We start from the raw sequence: 22,671 nt of genomic DNA on the forward strand, positions 1-22,671 counted from the left end.
AGGTTTTTGTGTTCGTTAAAAATACACATTCACAATCATCACAACTGCAAGAAATTTTTTTAATTTATTTTTTGTTTGTTATTTTAGGTTTACTGTTTTAGACCATCTTCAGACCCACCATGATGGTAGACGGTGGCAGTAAACGAAGCAGGCGCTACGACTCCACGAACGCTAATTAATAACTGTGAGCAATTAGCGTTCGTGAAGTAATAAAATGAGAACCGCTGTTCTCCAAGAGGAGAGAAATGTTATCAAAAATTACTTTTCGTGTTCTGTCTCGTAGCATTCTCATTGAAGAAAATAAGTACTATTTGCTTGCTAGCTTTTTGAAGGAATGGTACTATTATCAGCCTTGTGAAAATTTTGTAAATTATTGTGGAATTTTTCTGCAGAAATGTATTGCATATATATAAAGCCTGGGCTATAAAAATCAAAAGGATCTCAGTGTCCTCTGTTAATTTCACTTTCAAAAAATGGCTCTGAGCACTATGCGACTTAACTTCTGTGGTCATCAGTCGCCTAGAACTTCGGCCAGCAGTTTCACTTTCAGACTGCACAAATTTTCTCTCCCGTATAAGGATCCGATCAGATGTCTGATAATTGGGGCTCACATACTATACTCATTGCTATAAATAGCATACCGACATGAACTTGGCTTCCTTTATGGAGGTAATCGGGCACAGGTGGAAATGTGTATGCTGTGCTGTTAGTGGGAAGCAGAAACGTTTAGACTCGGTTTCATCCAACATAACCGATGTTTTTGGAAAGCGTGCAACTGTCGTTTGATATTTAAATAATGAAACACTGCACGACTTACGTATTTGGTCATGCACTAAATTTTTCATTGTCGTGATCAAATATTTGCATTAGTATTGTGTTGTGCTTGCTGTCTGCCTTGCGCTGTAATCCTCATTTTGATGTTGGAAGGTACTGTGACTCCTCCATTATGTAGGAGGCCACATGCGTGCAAACCATCACTCATATTATTCGTAAAATTTCGCACTTTTTTTTGCATAATGTAGTAGGCGCAGAACGATATCACGATATCATACACCATTAAAAAGACGGCACAGATCAGTGCAGTGCTCAACACAAGTACAAACAGCACACAAAATATTTATGTGAATTTTTGCACTTGACAGTGAGGTAGGTTGTCCATTCGTCACGTTATTCCCGGGATAGCCCCGTTTTTTTCCGAAAATGTCCTGAAAGCTTTTTTAGAAATGCTCAAATGTTCCATGTCTTTGTGATTCCACTGGACCAAAGTATTTTAAGCTATAGGATGTTTGAGTAGCAATTTACTGCACTTTGCGCAACTACATACGAAATGAAGCGGCACTTGTACAACTTGTCTTACAATCTTTGTTCATTTACTGTTAACATTTTGTGCTGTTGATAATACCGATTCATGTTCACTGTTACAGCATGCTAAAATGTAATTTTAACAGCAATATAAAAAAGTAAATTTACTTTTATCACTGGTCGTGAGGAAACTGTAAAATGTGTCTAGTGCAAATCAGACGTTGCTATTGGACATGGTGAAAGTCCTGAGATGACTCATGTTAATAGGAAGAAACATCACGTGGGTGTTGAAACGAAAATTTATTTCTTGATACAATGCAGAAAAGTGAAAAGTAGGATGACAGTGCAGCAGAATAATTGTATAAAGTCATTTGGATCACCTGAGTGCGTGATGCAAAGGTGCTACGTGCTCAAAGTTGATACTCGGTGCGGTGACTGATGGGAGCGACGTTAAAGCCATTTCCCATTTACAATCGCTCCCATCAGCCACCGCGCCGATTGTCAACTTTGCGCTAATATTATACTGTGCCCATTGAATTTAATCAATACAGTTTTTGTTCCGTTCTTTTCCTCAGTCGCCCCAGGCTCTTTCTTAACTTCTTAAAATGTCCCGTTTTTTAATAATGAAATGGGCACCCTACAATGAGAGTAAATTTTCAATACGCATAGTGCTAACAAGGAAGAAAAAAAAAAAAGTAACTGGTGCACAGTTCCATTATTTACATGAGAAACATTTGAGCAACTCAAAGAGAGCAATATGTCAGCTAATGTTGATGGTGGCCAGACAACGAAACATGCGGTGTTGTTTTTTAAACTCGAAGGGTTCCAACGGTCGAAACCATTGCGAAACCGCGCATGTACACAGGAGACAGTTTGAGAAAGGATTCACTCGGTTGTGACTTGTGAAAAATTTACTTGAACTAACCTAACACTTTCTGATTCGTTTAACGCTTTTTCCAGTGTCGCTACAGTAAAATTCGATCCAGATATGTGTTGGCTAAAAGAATGGGTTACCATATACTGCCGTCATACAACATAACTGAAATAAATGAGAAACTCCTTCAGACATGTTAAAAATTGCGTGAAACTGGATTTTAATTTGCAGAATTTTTCATGTTTATTTCTTAAGAGCGGACTTAAATATTCGTTAAAAGCAATTTGGGGTTTTACTGTCGTTTAGAGATGGGCAAACTGAAACATGTAACTGTTTTGAAACAAATGAAACAATCCAATGTAATGTTTTGATACGCTGTTTCGAAATAGTGAAACAGTTTGTGTTTTGTAATCTAATAAACCTACACATTTTATCATCTTGACTGTCTACTGAATAAGTATGTCCACATAAACACAAATGAGGTACGAAAGCGCTAATCATATCGCAGAAAGTATGAAATTATCACTTAGATGTCTTGGCAGTCTCGTATTTCCTGCAGCAAATGCGCTGCTTTCGTGTTGTGTGACTTTGATACTTTTCAATTTGCTGAGGACAGCCATAGCTGAAGACAGAAGAGCCACCACGAGCGGGAGGTGGGAGCAAACTGCAGAAACAACGGATATGCTACTGGGATTCCTAAATTCCGTTAGTATGGGTAATATACCCATCCTGCTAATTTCCATGCACACAAAGGGAATCATTCAGGATAATAGGCAGAGTGACTATAGACTCACAAATAACGCCAAATAATTCGAATAAATAACATAACAGAAAAAATTTTGTCTTTCAAGGTGTTTCGAAATGTTAATATAAATTCACCATGCTTCCTAGTCCTTCCCGTTCACCATTAGACTATCAGTGATACGTCAAACAGATTGCTTGCAATTATACCTGTATCAAATTTATATATATATGTCTAATAACTGTCACTCTACGCCTTTTTTTTATTCAGAGTGTTGTAGGCTTACTTACATTTCTTAATATGATTACTGTACATGAACAGGGAAGCGTATGCTATCAAAAAGTGTAATTTAACTGAACGATTTTGACATATTTATTATTTTGAATGTGAATAGTATGCATTGTTTTATTGTTTCGTTAGTGTTTATAAAGCAAATGTTACGCCATTTTGGAATATGACAGTCAGCTAGAAACGAAGCTTTATTTTTGGATATCTTAAGCTTCACGCTATTGCTTGTCAAAAAGATTTCGACACTCTTGAAAGTGTTTCATGAAGTGGTATGTTGAATGTGTTGAATGTGTTTCAGTACCTGTGCCGAGCCCGAATCTCGTCCGACACAGAGGGGAATGAAACATCACTGTTTCGATACAAGTAGTCTGTTCCAAGCACAGGTGGACTGAAACAGCCTTATTTTGAAACAATGATACAGTTTCTGTGTCTGGCTCGAGATCGAATCTGGTCCAGTTATCCGAGACGGGGGCGGAATGAAACACCACTGTTTCGAAACAGTGAACCGTAGCCGTTCCGAAACACTGAAACAGTTCCACGTATCGATACACTGTATCAAAACATAGAAACAGTGGCCAAGTCTACTGTCGTTGGGAGTGGTGGTGTGGGACTGAGAAGTGTGCAGCAACATACAGGAAACATTTTTATTGATCACATAAAATCCTAGACATATCGGAATCAGTTTACATTTGCCTTTTTAAAATTTTCAAAACAGTTACATAAAACGCTCTATGATTTCAAATTCAAATAGATCTTTCCAGAAAAGATCAAACAGTGTTTTAAGAAACACATTGTAGCCAAAATAGGGCCATCCAGAATATTCAATACTCGAAATGGGGGCGGCTAGCATTTATCATAGGTGGGCTTAGAGGGGAAAAAACCACACACGCAGTTAATTGAAATGGCACAATCACTTTTACTTGTCGGTGGTGGACGCCCATATAAGAGTACCCCAGACACACAAGTAGTTTTTAGCAAGCCCAAAAAAAAAAAACACACTTGAGCTCCATTTCATACGAACCAAACTGAGCCGACATCGGCCCAAGGCAATATGCCGGTGGCAAATCTTGGTATGTGCAAATCGTCGGCAGGTCGAAGCACGTGGGACACTCCAACCTACGGGCCGCTTGTGTGGTAACAGATGTTTTCTGGCCGATAGTTCGTCAGGGGAGGCCACGCTCGGAAAGCCTCGCCACCAGAACGAGCTCCGCAGCGCACCCTAGTAGTTGTGACGAACGTTTAGTGCGTAAGTAGCCAGTGGCGCCCGCAAAACGCTCAGGGGCAGTTCGTCAGCTGTCCAAAACTGCTCGGTGGCATGACGAAATTGAACCGTCACATATACAAGTAAATGGAGATGACAGCACTGTAGCAGAAAAATTTGGACGTGTATTGACGTTAGGTGTAAATCACGAATATTTAGCATTTATGTAACCTGCAAATTATGCGACAGTCAACATCAAATGCTTTTTTTCTTAGAATAGTTGATCTGGAAAGAAAGCACTTCACAAAATATGGCACGCGTCTGAATATAGGGCAGTCTGTTATTCAACTTGAGGATTAGTATTTCTGAAAGATTTAGCATTGTATGAAGTATTGACGACATTGCACTAAGCATATTATTCCACAGATGAATAAATAAATAAATTTTGGCTTAAATAATTAAAAGTAGGTACCAGGAAGTAGTAAGCATCTTCCTTGGAAAGACATATCAAGCTTTTTCTTTCTCTTGGCAAGGCTGTCTTTGGCCTCAAGTGATGTAATAGATATTGAACCATGAATGGAGAAGAGGGCTAATTCGTTAAGTTTTCTGTGGAAGGCTAAAACACAATCACCAACTTAAATAAACTGTTGTAGCAACATGCATTATTTATTTTTAGAAGTGAGGAAAATCCAGACAGAACATTCTTAGTTCTGTAAACTTCAACTCTTTTATAAAAACAACCTAAAAATGGGTTAAAGACCGCCCCTCAGTAGGCTCTTCAGGTTCACGCATCAAGTTGTTTAGTCTATTCTTTTGGATTGTAACTACTTGGGGAAACAAGATTGATGCGTGTAGCTGTTGACAAATTTCAGTTACTCACTCAAAAACAATCCTCAATGTTTTTGTAGCATCAGACTTCAGAATTTCGAATTCTCTAGGGTGTTCAGCTACTTTCATGGCACCTCTTGAACACAGTTTTAGTCTCTGAAGTCACATTTCCACTCTTTAAAGTATTTTTTCCCCAACGTGTCTGTCTTCTGCAGCATTACTCTTATTTCCAATGCATTCAAAAGGCCACCAGAAATAAAGTATTTATGATTTATTTAAATGGTAACCCCGTAACCTTAATATTGAAGGCATGATATAAAAGTAGGTTTATTGCCATGTAAGGTAAGGATGATTTTAACCCATTTATTTAATAACACTTCACTCTTCCAAAATATAAATTAAAAAACTTACCCTGAAGAATCATTTCAGGTGAACCGGACAATCAAGACAATCGTAGTCACACTAAGTACTACAACTCCAGTATTGCTATCAGTGTTAAAACCTCCACCTTGTCATTTAATCCTCATGTAAACAAACACACACTCAGTGGTTTGTCAGTTACCCGAAGATGCAGCCCCAGGGTTTTGTGTTACCATTGGAAATAGGTCCAACTTATGTATTAGGTGTACCATTGTTATTTCACCAAGATATAACTCTGAGGCCCTCTAACATCTAAAGCATTAAAAGCATTCTAGTTTTTGGTAGTTACTATGTTGCTTAAGGGGCTCCGGAACGCCCTATACTTGCAATGTTAAAATAACGCTTATAAATTACATCTTTCCTCACAAAGTATTTGAGGTAGGAAGTTGAACTTTTTACAGATTATTTATTGGAATATGGGCTACAACTTAACACAGGGATTTTACAAAATTTTAGTTCAGTTATTAAAGATGATTTTTTTTCAATTGTAATGAAAATTCACAACATTTTTTTGCAATTTTTTATTTATATATTCAAAAATATACAGTTTTTTGGAAAAAGGCTGTGTTAAATTATGCAGAAGGTACTGTATAACATTTACTGAAAGTTTGAAACAAATATGTGTGGAAGATCCTTAGAAAACATGTAATTAGTATGAGAAAATAAAAGTTTTGGGATTCGAGCGACAAAGGTGGATTAACTTTTTTGTGCATTCCAGGTCCATAGGATGGATTATCTTCATCCTCTGCAAACTCCTCCTCCAGCTTCCCCTTGTTCCTCCTCCTGTTTACTCTTGCTTGTATTTCTAGACTCTTTACAGCCCTGTCTGCAGCCCGAAGGCGTTCCTTGTCTAAAGCAAGCATCGCTCGTACCATGTTAGAACCTATCTTCATTCCCATATTTCTAAATACCTTGCACCTTACAATGTTGCCATCATTGAAAGTCGCAACAGCATCATACACACCAAAGTGAAGTGTTTCTATTCCAACAAATACAGTCTTGGGGATTCCCGACCATATAACACTATTTACACTTTCATTGGGGTTTTGAGTTTTTCCGTGAATACACTTTTTCAACAGTTCAGGTGCTGCTAAGTCTCTGAAAATAGGTTTTATCACCTCCATTATTGCATGAGGCAGACTATGCTTATGAGTGTACACTTCACCAGTTAGCAATCCTTTGTTATATTTACACCAACTGTCTTCTTCTTTGGGACACAAGCTATGTTGGGGATTTTCATCGTCTTTATTGTTTACAGTAATAACACATACCTTTGGCTTTCCAACATTTCTCCTTTTCTTAAAAGCCTTCAGAGGATTTCTAATAACTTTACTTTTACTCATTATCATACTTCAACAAAACAGAGACTCAAGAAACAGAATTAATTACGAATATTTTCGAGATAACGACAGAGTAAATAAACATGAAACAATCGACAATCACACCAGCGATATATATTGAACCATCACAGGTTAGCCACAACACATACTTTATCTCACATCGCTAAAATGTACCTGATGAACACGGACGTTAATAATAACACCATTTGACAGCAGTTTAACAGCGCCACAGTGGGTCACGCCCATGTAGAACACATTTCAAAAAAAATTTAAAAATAGTTGTAGTCTTCGGAATTGAATAAATTATATATCTATTAAAAGGTAATAGTCTGCAGATTCAGAAAATGCAAAAAAGTAAAAATTGAACTTTTCATGATTTTGAGCCTTTCCGGAGCACCTTAAGCCACTCTGTAGATTCGATAGAAATCAGTATAAGCTGTCGATTCAAGTTACGCTTCAACCTCAGTGGAATGTAGCATGCAGAGAAGGCTGGAAGGACAACTCTGTCCCATGCTGAGGAGGGATGTAAGAGGGTGAACATTGTCTGTGAGCAATAAAAATGATGCCACTTAGGCATGCATGCATGTACATAAGGAGCAGTTGTGGTATAAGTTACACACAGAAGTAACAAGATTATGTGAAAGCATATCATACAGTTATTCATGTTGAAACACACTTGTTACGCTATTTATTTTTCAGTTGCCACACACGTGTTCACCATACTGCTATAGTGCTGCAGCTGTGAGATCAGCTGGCAGCAGTCGTAAACATAAGACAGCAGATACCAAGTGTACCAGTAACAAGTAGGGAGCAGAAGCTGAACTTTGCATTGACAATTATAGATGTTGTGGCGTTTCTCGCTGCTGCCTTTGCAATCATAACAGGCATTGTAAATGTTCAACAGGCAAAATTTCATCTCGTATTGACTACCACTAATAATTCCCGTATTTTAATGTGAACAACTTCAATACTCTCAAAATTTGTATGTGTGTGTGGGGAGAGAGAGGGGGAGAGAGAGAGAGAGAGAGAGAGAGAGAGCAAGCATCATTGCTCCTTATTCTATCTACTGCACCATTTTTATTGAACTCTTATTGTAAGAATAATTGTGAACAGGAAGTGATTTAAATCTTCTTTCAAACACATCTTTGCACTTTGCCATACATTGTATTGTAATGGATTAATTATAAAAAAGATTAAAAAAATTATGTGGACTGCATGCTTCGGGCCTTTTATCATCAGATGTTAGATTCAACAAATCATGCAAGTTGGAATGATTTGCTGCTTAATTCTTTGGAGAATAAATGTAGTGTAACACTGTTAGTTTCTTAAGTGATATCAATTTACTCTACTAGTGGCTATTGTTTGGTTTGAACTGTGATTTAATTTTATATTGTTTGCTACCATGTGGTTTTGTGCATGGAACGATTCTTAAGTGTAAGATATAACCCATTAAGTGCATGTACTTGGCTTAGATTCATCATATTTTTCCGTGTCACTTAATTTTAAAAGCAGTGTGTAGTTGGTTACAGACAGGACTTGGGACTATGCTGTGTATCTATATTTGTAACACCCGGAATTGTACCTGTATCTCTAAGTCTGGCCAATCACACTGTGCTTCTAAAATTGTGTGATGTAGATGAGTATGTTTGTTAATGGGTTATACTTTTTACCTAAGAACAGCTACACAGTGAAAACTATGTATTTGTGAACAATATAACGATAGTTCAATCCTAACAGTAACAGCCAGTGCATCAAATAGATATAATTTAAAAAAATTATCTTTGCTGTGGGCCCCATTGCTACAAAATAGTGTTACAATTATTATACAACAGTGATGGGAATCCTGGATGGAACAGTATATAAAATAAGGGAAAGACAACTACTCACCTATAGTAGACTAATGTGTGGAGCACTCACACTCCAACCGCCACCTGGAGACTGGTTATTGAAACAGTTGCTTAGGTGAACAGAGGGGGGGGGGGGGGGAGAACACATGAGGCAAGAAGGGTAAGTGGAATAGAGGGTGAGGTAATCTTTTGACACTTTACTCAGAGGTTTCACAGCTCTACGAGAGGAGTTAAGACGGTGAAGAATGTAAGACATACAGTGAGTAGGGGTGAGGGTGGAAGGTTTGTGGAGATGAAGTGAGAGAAAAGGAGAGGGGTGGGAAAGGGGGAGGGGGGAGGGAGATAAGCTCATGGGGAGATGGGGGGAGGGAGAGTGGTGAGAAAGGCAGTTCACGATGTGGATGGAAGTGGAGTGGTGTGGACAGAATGGAAAAAGGGAAAGGTATGGTGAGGCATTGAGGAAGAGGTTGGTGGAGGTTTAGGCCAGGGGAAAAGTGAGAGCACAGGATATGCTTGAGAGGAAATTCCCATCTGCATAGTTTAGAGAAACTAGTGTTGGAGGCATGTGTCCAAATAGACCACATAGTAAAACAGCTGTTGAAATCATTTGTGTTATGGCGGTCAGCACATTCGGAAACTGGATGGTCAAGTTTGTGGTTTGCCACAGCTCCCTCTTCATTTTCACCCTCCTCTTCCTATCACCTTTTGTTTCCCCCTCCCCTCCCACTCACTACCTCTGTATGTCTTATATGCTCTACCTTCAGAACACCTTTCATCTTGTGCATCTGTCAAAAGGCATGACTCGCTTTGTTCCACTATACTCTCCATGAATAGTGCATCCTACACTATCCCTTCTCCGCCCAAGTAACAACTTTCAGTAAACAGTAACCCATCAGTTTCACCATAGCTGTTGGCGTGTTGTGAATGGGTGTACTTCTTACTGGAAAAAATCTCAAACGCTAGTGTGAATATTTTTTTCTGTTACATGTTTCTGTGCTCTTAACAAATGTTATAAACAGACACGAGCTTATGAACTCGATGCAAAATTATTAAATTTGTTTGTGGAGAGTACTTTGTTCTCATAAATTCACAGTTCCTCATAAATGTTATGCCATAGTACATTGTTGTTGTGTGTTGTGGTCTTCAGTCCTGAGACTGGTTTGATGCAGCTCTCCATGCTACTCTATCCTGTGCAAGCTTCTTCATCTCCCAGTACCTACTGCAACCTACATCCTTCTGAATCTGCTTAGTGTATTGATCTCTTGGTCTCCCTCTACGATTTTTACCCTCCACGCTGCCCTCCAATGCTAAATTTGTGATCCCTTGATGCCTCAAAACATGTCCTACCAACCGATCCCTTCTTCTAGTCAAGTTGAGCCACAAACTTCTCTTCTCCCCAATCCTATTCAATACCTCCTCATTAGTTACGTGATCTACCCACCTTATCTTCAGCATTCTTCTGTAGCACCACATTTCGAAAGCTTCTATTCTCTTCTTGTCCAAACTGGTTATCGTCCATGTTTCACTTCCATACATGGCTACACTCCATACAAATACTTTCAGAAACGACTTCCTGACACTTAAATCTATACTCGATGTTAACAAATTTCTCTTCTTCAGAAACGATTTCCTTGCCATTGCCAGTCTACATTTTATATCCTCTCTACTTCGACCATCATCAGTTATTTTACTCCCTAAATAGCAAAACTGCTTTACTACTTTAAGTGTCTCATTTCCTAATCTAATCCCCTCAGCATCACCCGATTTAATTTGACTACATTCCATTATCCTCGTTTTGCTTTTGTTGATGTTCATCTTATATCCTCCTTTCAAGACACTGTCCATTCCGTTCAACTGCTCTTCCAAGTCCTTTGCTGTCTCTGACAGAATTACAATGTCATCGGCGAACCTCAAAGTTTTTACTTGAATTACAATGTCATCGGCGAACCTCAAAGTTTTTACTTCTTCTCCATGAATTTTAATACCTACTCCGAATTTTTCTTTTGTTTCCTTTACTGCTTGCTCAATATACAGATTAAATAACATCGGGGAGAGGCTACAACCCTGTCTCACTCCTTTCCCAACCACTGCTTCCCTTTCATGCCCCTCGACTCTTATAACTGCCATCTGGTTTCTGTACAAATTGTAAATAGCCTTTCGCTCCCTGTATTTTACCCCTGCCACCTTCAGAATTTGAAAGAGAGTATTCCAGTTAACATTGTCAAAAGCTTTCTCTAAGTCTACAAATGCTAGAAACGTAGGTTTGCCTTTCCTTAATCTTTCTTCTAAGATAAGTCGTAAGGTCAGTATTGCCTCACGTGTTCCAACATTTCTACGGAATCCAAACTGATCTTCCCCGAGGTCCGCTTCTACCAGTTTTTCCATTCGTCTGTAAAGAATTCGCGTTAGTATTTTGCAGCTGTGACTTATTAAACTGATAGTTCGGTAATTTTCACATCTGTCAACACCTGCTTTCTTTGGTATTGGAATTATTATATTCTTCTTGAAGTCTGTGGGTATTTCGCCTGTCTCATACATCTTGCTCACCAGATGGTAGAGTTTTGTCATGACTGGCTCTCCCAAGGCCATCAGTAGTTCTAATGGAATGTTGTCTACTCCCGGGGCCTTGTTTCGACTCAGGTCTTTCAGTGCTCTGTCAAACTCTTCACGCAGTATCTTATCTCCCATTTCATCTTCATCTACATCCTCTTCCATTTCCATAATATTGTCCTCAAGTACATCGCCCTTGTATAAACCCTCTATATACTCCTTCCACCTTTCTGCCTTCCCTTCTTTGCTTAGAACTGGGTTGCCATCTGAGCTCTTGATATTCATACAAGTGGTTTTCTTCTCTCCAAAGGTCTCTTTAATTTTCCTGTAGACAGTATCTATCTTACCCCTAGTGAGACAAGCCTCTACATCCTTACATTTGTCCTCTAGCCATCCCTGCTTAGCCATTTTGCACTTTCTGTCAATCTCATTTTTGAGACGTTTGTATTCCCTTTTGCCTGCTTCATTTACTGCATTTTTATATTTTCTCCTTTCATCAATTAAATTCAATATTTCTTCTGTTACCCAAGGATTTCTATTAGCCCTCTTCTTTTTACCTACTTGATCCTCTGCTGCCTTCACTACTTCATCCCTCAGAGCTTCCCTATTCTTCTTCTACTGTATTTCTTTCCCCCATTCCTGTCAATTGTTCCCTTATGCTCTTCCTGAAACTCTCTACAACCTCTGGTTCTTTCAGTTTATCCAGGTCCCATCCCTTAAATTCCCACCTTTCTGCAGTTCATAACCAATAGATTGTGGTCAGAATCCACATCTGCCCCTGGAAATGTCTTACAATTTAAAACCTGGTTCCTAAATCTCTGTCTTACCATTATATAATCTATCTGATACCTATTAGTATCTCCAGGATTCTTCCAGGTATACAACCTCCTTTTATGATTCTTGAACCAAGTGGTAGCTATGATTAAGTTATGCTCTGTGCAAAATTCTACAAGGCGGCTTCCTCTTTCATTTCTTCCCCCCAATCCATATTCACCTACTATGTTTCCTTCTCTCCCTTTTCCTACTGACGAATTCCAGTCACCCATGACTATTAAATTTTCGTCTCACTTCACTACCTGAATAATTTCTTTTATCTCGTCATACATTTCATCAATTTCTTCATCATCTGCAGAGCTAGTTGGCATATAAACTTGTACTACTGTAGTGGGCATGGGCTTTGTGTCTATCTTGGCCACAATAATGCGTTCACTATGCTGTTTGTAGTAGCTAACCCGCACTCCTAATATTTTATTCATTATTAAACCTACTCCTGCATTACCCCTATTTGATTTTGTATTTATAACCCTGTAATCACCTGACCAAAAGTCTTGTTCCTCCTGCCACCGAACTTCACTAATTCCCACTATATCTAACTTTAACCTATCCATTTCCCTTTTTAAATTTTCTAACCTACCTGCCCGATTAAGGGATCTGACATTCCACGCTCCGATCCGTAGAATGCCAGTTTTCTTTCTCCTGATAACGACGTCCTCTTGAGTAGTCCCCGCCCGGAGATCCGAATGGGGGACTATTAAACCTCCGGAATATTTTACCCAAGAGGACGCCATCATCATTTAATCATACAGTAAAGCTGCATGTCCTCGGGAAAAATTACGGCTGTAGTTTCCCCTTGCTTTCAGCCGTTCGCAGTACCAGCACAGCAAGGCCGTTTTGGTTAATGTTGCAAGGCCAGATCAGTCAATCATCCAGACTGTTGCCCCTGCAACTACTGAAAAGGCTGCTGCCCCTCTTCAGGAACCACATGTTTGTCTGGCCTCTCAACAGATACCCCTCCGTTGTGGTTGCACCTACGGTACGGCCATCTGTATCGCTGAGGCACGCAAGCCTCCCCACCAACGGCAAGGTCCATGCATGGTTCATGGGGGAAGGCCATAGTACATACAGGAATGAAAAGTTATCTTGAGTTTCAAGCTTGATCTTTGTATCTGTGTTTGCTTACAGATAAATTTGATTTTGTATGGTTCTGCCTTTAAAGAAAGAAGGGAAGAAAACACGTTGTTTTCTTTTCACCCAGACATGTTCCACGAATTCGTAGAATCATCAGTTTTTTAACACAAAGCTACAGCATGTGCTAAGAAGGAAGAAAATAAACCTACTAATATTGCTGTAATTTGAGTTAAACATGCATGAATAAAAAAAAAAAGAAGAAATTGTGTTCGCTCAAGGTGGAACATATGGAAAAACAAATTTTTGAATTAAAAAAATATGAAACAATTGAATTCTTAACACAAATTTCATCTATATGTTTTCCACTGTAACTTTTTATGTTAATTTAATGACACAGTTACTGTATTTATCAAGTTTGCTTTGTACTTGGAAGAAACACATACACACACACACACACACACACACACACACAACTAGAGAGTGAATAGATATACAATATCATTTCTTGTCAATTGTTATTCACATCTTTACTGCACAGAAAACTTAAGGAAAGTGAAGGTAGAGGCAATGAAAGTTTCTTTTCATTACCATTACCATTATATCCAAGAGCTGTAGTGTCTGAAAAGAGTGACAAATCTTTAGTTCCTTTGACCAAAGACTTCTGAGAAGATAATGACAAAGAAAAGAAGAGAGTAGAAAAAAGTGAAGAAGATATAGTAATAATGTGAATAACCAGCAAAGTCCTGTGGAGTCATTGTCAAGTGTTTGTTGGGGCCATTGTTATCCTACTTGAATTTCAATCTTTCAGTACAGGATATACAGTCATTATGGACAAATACTGCAACTTTTTACGCATGTTGTGAAACCAATATCCAGTCATGTATTCATTATTATTTGTTACGTGTTCTGTTTTACACTGCAATGTATACTTTTCCTGGTGTATTAGAATAAGACATGGTTCACACAGGTGTCCACCCCCACCCCTCCCACTCCACACTTACAGAGTGCATTTATTAATTGGTGTAAAAATAAAGGCCAGCTAGCATATCTGTCTCGAACTCAATGCTAATGTAAATTCATAGTTACAAGAATATAATTATTTGAACTGTTTGTTTGAGTCACATATGTTAGCTGGCCGTTTATAAAGAAGGCTGTAATTTTGCCTGCTTTTTTGTCCTATTTCAGAAAAGTTCTTCATCAAGACAGTGCCTTCAGGGCCTCCTCTGTGAAAGCCTGTCTAAGACGGATGTGTTCAAGGTATAGTACATGTTGAAATCTTGAAAGCTAAAGACTTCATTAATGGTTTTACATTTAGATCTTGTCCTAATGCAGTTACACATTTAGAGATCATTGTGAAATTCAGGTGGTTTATGCATGACCAGAGATGGAATAAATCACTGTGCTGCACATCACTTAGCTGTAATTATGAAATGTGGAATAATCATTCTTGGATTGTATTGAACAGCAGTTGGTTATTCTGTCTTCCTTCCTTCCACCGCACTGTCTAGTCTGCTTTGGAGACAGGTTTTTTTGTGAACTTGTAAGAGTTCTTATATCAATTTTGAAATACTATTCATTGGTTCCATGTGGACTTCAATCATAATTTCACAATTTGTGTAAGTTCACTTAATATTACTCGTCGTAGTGCATTTGATATGTATAATTCAGAAGTCAGTGGGTGACACAGTGAATTGGGTATCAGAATCAACACTTCTGGCCATCTTTATGGAGCAGAGATGATGATTTCTGTAGGCAAGCATTCATTGCAGGGAGCCATTTTAACTTCATAAGGCAAACATTTTTGAATGCCTACAAAGGATTTACTAGACTTTCCTCACATTTAAGCATCCAATGCTTATGATGATTTGTTATGTGATAAATATATGTTGAGTGGAAGAAACTATTATGCAGCAATGTCTATGTAGTACATATATGATAGTTTAAAACTGTTAATCCTACACAATTAAAGCAGGTCACAGTTCTCATTGTTCTTTTGTGTGTGAGGTATTCCTTTGGCAATACTATTTCAGGAGTTCTGTCTTTATCATTCATTGTGATATCTGGGGTATTTGTGGTTTAGTAGAAGCAGAATTAAATTTGATCTAGGTCATTAGATTTTGTTATGTACGTATAGAGAGGATTTTGTAGACGTAACTGATCCAGGTCATCATGCATAGTGAGCACATTTTGAACTGCGTAATCACATTTTTGGGAGAAGGGCATCCAATAATAAAATATTGGACATTTAGGCAGAAGAAGTCATCTTCAAATCCAGTTCAGTTATTTGACACACTGTCTGTTACCAGTTTTCCTACCCCAAATTACCGTGGGATTCTGGTTGCTATTTGTGCTATGACTTGTTTGTAATGACAGTAGTCATTTGTCTGCCAAATGCCCCCATTTCCACCATTGGCAACGTTTTGGAACAGGTTATGAGAAGTACTATAGAAATTTCGGAACTGACTATTTTAAGCTATTTATGGGTAGCAGATGCTGTCATTTGATTGGTTCCATCATGTTCTACTAAACAAGCAAGATTTTTCTGGCAATAGGGTGTATTTGCACAGATGAGGCCTGCATTTTTGTGGCCTGTGATAAAGAATTGGTCAGTCTCTGGAGTAAAGAATATATGCATGAATGTGGCAGATGTTCCATCATGGGATGGGGTCAAAGCTTGAACAGAGGACATTTGATCCCTTTGTCCTGTTATTAATTATATGTACTGACTTAATTACCACTGCAAAAAGGTATGCTTTCTCATGTAAGTGTCTTTTCTTATCTTTAAGTTGTAAAATTCCTTAGGGTTGGAGGGTAGGAAAGTTTCGTTTGTGAGTAAGAAAACAAAAATGTGTTTTTTTGTAGAAAAAATTCCTTTTGAATTAATCAAATTTATTCTTATCACCATGGTCTTCTAAAAAGTTCCATGGCAGATTAAAGCTAGTATCACTTTTTGTCTCTTCACTCTTAGAACAGATTTCATTCAGTTTTGTATCAGAATTCACAAATGGTGCGAGGATTATAGGTAACTGGCCTAGTGGTGCAAAAAAATTGAAATCACCACTAAGCTTTTGGATAATAAGTTTGACAAAAGTTAACTACTGGGAAGGACATTGTCAGAAAGCATAAGAACAGTAATTTCTGTTTTGAATTGTGTTACTTATGCCCAGCACATCAACTGTACAGTGACAAATTACCTTTTACACCTTCTGTTATTTGTATTCCACCCAGAACCTTCCAGGGTTCATGATTGGTTATTAAGATTAAACAAACTGATACTGAAGTATATTGTGTATGGTGGTGCTTCACAGCTTCCAACGATTTGAAAAAGGGAGACATGATCTTTGAGGAGCAGCAGTATAACATTATTTATGACCTGTTTATAGAATTTTTATCTTGTTGAATGCAATTTAACCATACTGGTTAACTTTGGTGAGCCATTGTCATCATTTTCAATCTTTTGTGTTGGTAGATGTATAAAGCATGTTTTGCTTGGTCATGTAATATTCGATTTACTGTAGATAGTGTTCCAGAGTATAGGTATTTCAGTAAAAAAACTGTGATGGCTAGGAAGCTGCAATATGACTTCACTTTATTCAGCAACCAGTTTCAATAGAATTATCATTTGATCAAAGGCATTCTCATCATGTACACATGATGGTAGTGGCATGCCTTAGTTAGCCAGTATGACTCTATTACGTTCAACAGGATGATGATAATGCTATTGTAACTAGTCACTGAATGAAGACAACTCACATTGCAACTTCTTGATGGTCACATCTTCTTATTGAAGTGTAAAATTACTTTGGAAGTGACTATAAAGATGAAACAAATTGTGATTACAATATTTGGAAGTGCTTATTCAAAATTGTCATGAACAGCAGTAGATATTAAAACTAAGACACATGCAGTAACTATTTGAAAAAGAAAAGAAAATGCCTAACTGCAGAAAGAATTAGTAACAGGAGAAAGGGGGAAGAGTGTAACAGAGAAGATAAGTTTTTGGAAGGGTAAATTTGAGAACTATTTTCATCATTACCTTCAGTTTTCTTTGCACCCTATCCTTTTCTCTTCTTCAGTTGACCAGTAATCAAGCCTCTTTTCCCATAATGTTGAAACTTAGTGTCCACAGTTTCATGTTGCTGTCAGCAATAAGTGCAACCTTTCCAACTATTATGAGCAGTTAGTGAATAAGAGTTGAGTTATTTCTCAGCATTTATTCTTATATCTTGTCGGTTAAGCATGATGGCAGAATTAGTAGAATATATGCTTAATAATGTCTGACAAAGAAACTTGATAATGCAAATTTCTCTTCATCTCTGGCAATTACTTCTTGTTGTGCTAGACACTCTTTATTTCAAGAGTGATCTGCTACTGTAAATTTTATCTGTATTAGTGCAAACATGGTCAAATGGGGCTGGAAATTATATTTCAAGGGAGCACTGATGAAATTCAGCTTACACCATTTTTCAAAGAAACTGCTGAGCAGTTCAGTTATATAAAATTAATTTTCTGATATGTAGTCATTATTTCATAGCTAGTGGATACTAGCTACATACCAAGTTGTGGATGATTTTATTTTCAAACCAAATACAATGTAAATTATAAGGCCATTACATCACTAGATTACTTTGAAGTAGCGTTCTCGCTTCCCATGCACAGGGTCCCGGGTTCGATTCCCGGCGGATTTTCCCTGCCTCGAGATGACTGGGTGTTGTTGTTGTCATCTTCATCATCATCATCGTCATCATCATTCATCCTCATTTCGGTCGGAGCAAGGCAATGGCAAACCACCTCCGCTAGGACCTTGCCTAGTACGGCAGTGCGGGTCTCCCGCATCGTCCCCTATGCTCCTTGGAGTATGGGACCTCATCATCACCACCAAGGGAGAACTGACAAAACTAGTTACTATAGACTAACATATTAGGCAGAATCAAACAAAGGCAGATCCAAGATGGAATAGGGATAATATTATGAAAAGGATAGATTGCTGCTTACCATATAGCGGAGATGTTGAGTTATAAATAGGCACAATAAAAAGACTGTCAAACAAGCAAGCTTTCAGCAAAAAGACCCTCTTAAACACATGCGCGTGCGCGCACACCCACCCACCCACTCTCACACACACACACACACACACACACACACACACACACACATGCACGAGCAGTTAAAGTATTTCTGAAGAACTATTTTTAATTGACTTAATACTTGTTTAGAATCCATTGGAGCATACCAGCACATCTGTAATCTTAGCGTTTTCTGCTAAAGTCTTGACACAGGTGTTTGTCAACTCCAGAACTTAGTTAAATTCATGTGACACGACATCTTCTTCGTAAACCAAACATACCAGAACTTCCCATCAGAAGAACTGCAAAAGGTCCTGCAATGTGCGCAGTCTGCAGAGACGCTGCAAATAAGTTATATCAACTTTCCTAACTACTATGTAGACTGTGTTACTTACATTAAAAACTTAAGTTTTCTTTTATTTCTATTATACTTGCATCTTTACATATTTGATGCCGCTGCACATTGTCATTGATTTAGGTCTTTAGGTCTACTGAGAATTCCATTTGTAACACACCTGTAGTATTATTCATGTCCATGGACGTACTTTGTCATCATTGAAATAACTCGTCCCCCCCCCCCCCCCCCATCCCTCCCCCCTCGAGCCCCCCTTTCTCTAGGAATGGAGAAAAATCATTTTGAAAAAGTTTCCTTGAACTCTGCCAGCCTTTGTTCGTTAGTATGTTAGTGGGAAGGCAGCTTGATTTGAAACATTATCTAACACACTGCAGTTTAATCAAATTGTGTTTGTAGTCATGAGTGCTAGGAAAATATCCTTTAAACCTGTTTTTAATTAATTGGAGGACCTGGTATTATTCTGCAGAACAAGTCAAAAAAGCTGTTTTCTTAGCTGTCTTCTGTGTGATTAGTAGATCTGTTAATCTACATAGATTTTGAAAACAGTTTAGTACATCATTCATATGTAGAAGGACTGGAGAACTAAAAAGAAAAAACCATGCAGTTTAAATTATACAGTAAAAGTTATTAAACTTGTCAAACTTCCTGCAAAAACTGAAACATTATAGAAACACATTAGAAACTTAGATTCTACAATGATCTCTCTGGCTTCTATACTGAACATAGGATACAACCTAGTACTTCCCATGTTCACTGTACAAAACCTTCCAAACATGGAAATGTCATTTATTGAACACACACAAATTTTCTATGTTTCATTTCTTATTTCATCTATGAACATGTAAATGTACTACTCAATATTTTAATTTTCAGGTTAATTTGTTTTTGGATAACTTTTAAAACAGATTTGTCACTGGACATTGAATGCTTGTTTCCAAATAAACTGCACTCACTCATGTGTTTTTCGTGGTAGTGACATCAGATAGTGCTTATACTTTTCTCCAACGCTTTTAGATAGCCCAGCATCAGTGTGATGGACTTGCATTATTATGCTGTGTTCATTAAATAAAAAATGGCAAAATAATCAAAAGTATTACAGCACTGCTTCTTCCAGCATATTACATCGATGCCCTCTGTCTTTCATATTCTTACTGATGATTCTAATTTGCAATTTGATGTTAAATGTGTGGATGGACCACATCAGTGTTATGGCACCTATTTTCTGTTGACTATGGCTGAGTGATCTTCTTCTCTTTAACATTGATTTGCAGAGCACCTTAATAAGATTGCAAATACGTGCAAAAATACAGCAAAAATCAACCAGGTCATCATTTTCTAACTGTAGATTGTTTTACATCATCCAAATAATTGAATATAGGTATACATCATTGTAATTTTCACACCTGTTCCATAAATATTAGGACTACACCTCAGAAATTGAGATGACAGAATGATTATGAGGAAATGAGAAGTCAATGCAGTTTGAGGTTAAAAACACACTGCAAAGTAATCTAGTGATAGTGGCCTTATAATTTACACTGTATTTGGTGTGAAAATAAAATCGTCCACAACTAGGTCAATTTGAATACCACAATGCTTTTCTAGGCGTGGTCTCGTTGAAGGTGGTATGCTGTTGCTTTCTTCCTATCTTTGAATTGTTTTAGCCATTTACAGGAAAACTTAAGTTTAATTTAGACTTCAAACCATTTCCTAACTTGGCACTTTTCACTTTAACAAAAACTGCCAGATGTGAAAAAAACACTAAATGTCAGAAAAAATCCTAGGGTCCAATGGAGTCTTGGCTTCTGTAATCTGGTACTTATTGTTGAGCCACCAAAGCACACACATTGGGCATATATCAAGTAGTCCATTTGTGTCGTAGGTCACACTTCAGGAACGTGTAATATGAGGGGAATGGTATTCCTAATTACATAATTCTTCACAAAGTAAGTAGTGTGCTTTTACAAGCTATTCAAAAATTTTGTCCCTAACTTTTAAACTTCCAGCTTTAGTCATATGTTTATCAGCACACAAAGCAAATAGTGGTGTTATGCACAATCCGTGCTCTCTCTCTCTCTCTCTCTCTCTCTCACTCTTTCTTTCACATAGCAGGCTTCCCCCCCCCCTCCCCCTCCCCCATGTCTGTCCACTGTCCAAGCCACACACATTTAGTGAATAATTATGTATCCTTTACATGTTGTAAGAGGGATTAGGGCATATTTGTGAGTGGAATATGGTTGAGTGTATTCTCTGCCATACACTGAGTGTACTATGAACTTGTAAATTATGTATTGGTGTTTAATATAATAATACAAATGAAATGAAACATTTTTACTGATTAAAAATGAGAACATTTGATTTTAGTAAAACTAAATGTTGGAAGTGAGGAAAGTGTTTTGGCATATAGTATGTTGGTAACAGGATGCAGGTTAATATTGAGGAACATGAAAGTCAGTAAGTGTGTGCATGCTGTACTAGCCTCTGAAATAGTGAAGGACTAACTTAAGTGTTTCCATTGCATTCACAGAGTGTGGATATGGGCGAGTGAGTAGCAGAAAATAGGCGTTCATACCAAAACAAAGCCGTCAGTAAAATAATGATGTATATGAGGGTACCACTGCCTGTGGAAAATGTTTTCTCTTGGATAGCGAGTTATAAGCTCACTTTGTTTCATAAATTCCTGTCAGGTGTCTCCTCGTCCCTGTTTCGTTAATTTAATTTGAAAGTGTTCTATTTCCAACTTAAGCATAGCTCATATTTCAAACAAGCCTCTGTATTAGGTAGTAATAATTTTCTATCTGTTTTCTGTTTGAGCTTTTTATTTTTAGATTCATTTTAATTTTGCTGAAAATATTGTTTTCTGAGAGATATTTTGTTGAATTATTTCATTTGAAAACAAACCATATGTTATAAGGCCTCTTAAGTAACTTAATTCTCCATACTGCAGCAGCTGCACTTGCTGCTCTTTCTTTTTTAATAAGTTCAGAATGTTGTGTTGGTTTTGATTAAATTGCCCAGGAGGATACCTGAAGGAATGAAAGTTGATAGCATTAGAGTGGAAATTGTGTTTCCCATTAGATAACTTTTTATTTTTTAAATTGATAGGGTAGAATTTGTATATATATTATGCATGTATATGTGTATATTTATTTTATTAGTTCATTAATGAAAATGAAATATTTTGTTAACTGAAATAATCAGTGTTTCCAGTTTTACATTTTCTGTTTACCTCAGTGAAACCTCCACCTGTGTGAACCAATGACATTTAATGTTATTACAGTTCTTGCTGCCTTTTTGTGTTGCAGTTTCTGTAGTTCTGTAATTAACAAAATACTGAAGTATTTAAAGCGTAGTAAAAATATATTTGATTTGTTTCACTGTTGCAGTTTCTGTAGTTCTGTAATTAACAAAATACTTAAGTATTTGAAGCATAGTAAAAATATATTTGATTTGTTTCACTGTTGTGGTTTTTGTTTTCAACAATTGAACAAAAAAAAATTCTTTTTAGATGATGATGTTGTGGTTGTACCACCCCCTCCAAAAATCTCGGCAAGACCTTCACCACCACCTCCGCCATCAATATCGTTATCAAAGAGCAAAGAAAATGATGCTGCTGCTGCTGCTGCTGCTGCTGCTGCTGCTCCTCCTACTAATGCCGCCACTGCCACTGCTACTCCTGCAACTGACACTCAGTCCTACCAGTCATTATCAATTGAAGAGACAAATAGATTGCGAGCACGACTGGGGTTGAAACCATTGGCAGTAGAGCCTGCTGCCCCAACGGCTGAACAGAAAGAAAAAATGAAAGAGAGAGAGGAATCGGGAGCAACACTTGGTGGAACAGACATGGGAGAGTTTGTTCATAAGCCTGCAGGTTAGTGGTGTAGAAAGCTTATAACAGTTAAAAACAAACAAAATGGTGTGTGGTCCTATACTTTAATTTTACTTTT

General features: G+C 37.7%; 1 protein-coding gene across 1 annotated transcript in view; it reads left to right on the forward strand.

The window, feature by feature from the left end:
- LOC126195373 (U4/U6.U5 tri-snRNP-associated protein 1) overlaps positions 1 to 22,671 on the forward strand; it is an 84,120-nt gene that overhangs the window by 32,059 nt on the left and 29,390 nt on the right. Inside the window, exon 2 of the mRNA XM_049933947.1 lies at positions 22,230 to 22,595. Coding sequence (XP_049789904.1) covers positions 22,230 to 22,595 — 366 coding nt within the window. The remainder of the gene's footprint in view (positions 1 to 22,229; positions 22,596 to 22,671) is intronic.

Source organism: Schistocerca nitens, chromosome 7 (assembly GCF_023898315.1).
Source record: "Schistocerca nitens isolate TAMUIC-IGC-003100 chromosome 7, iqSchNite1.1, whole genome shotgun sequence".
In the NCBI taxonomy this organism is placed as follows: Eukaryota; Metazoa; Arthropoda; class Insecta; order Orthoptera; family Acrididae; genus Schistocerca; species Schistocerca nitens.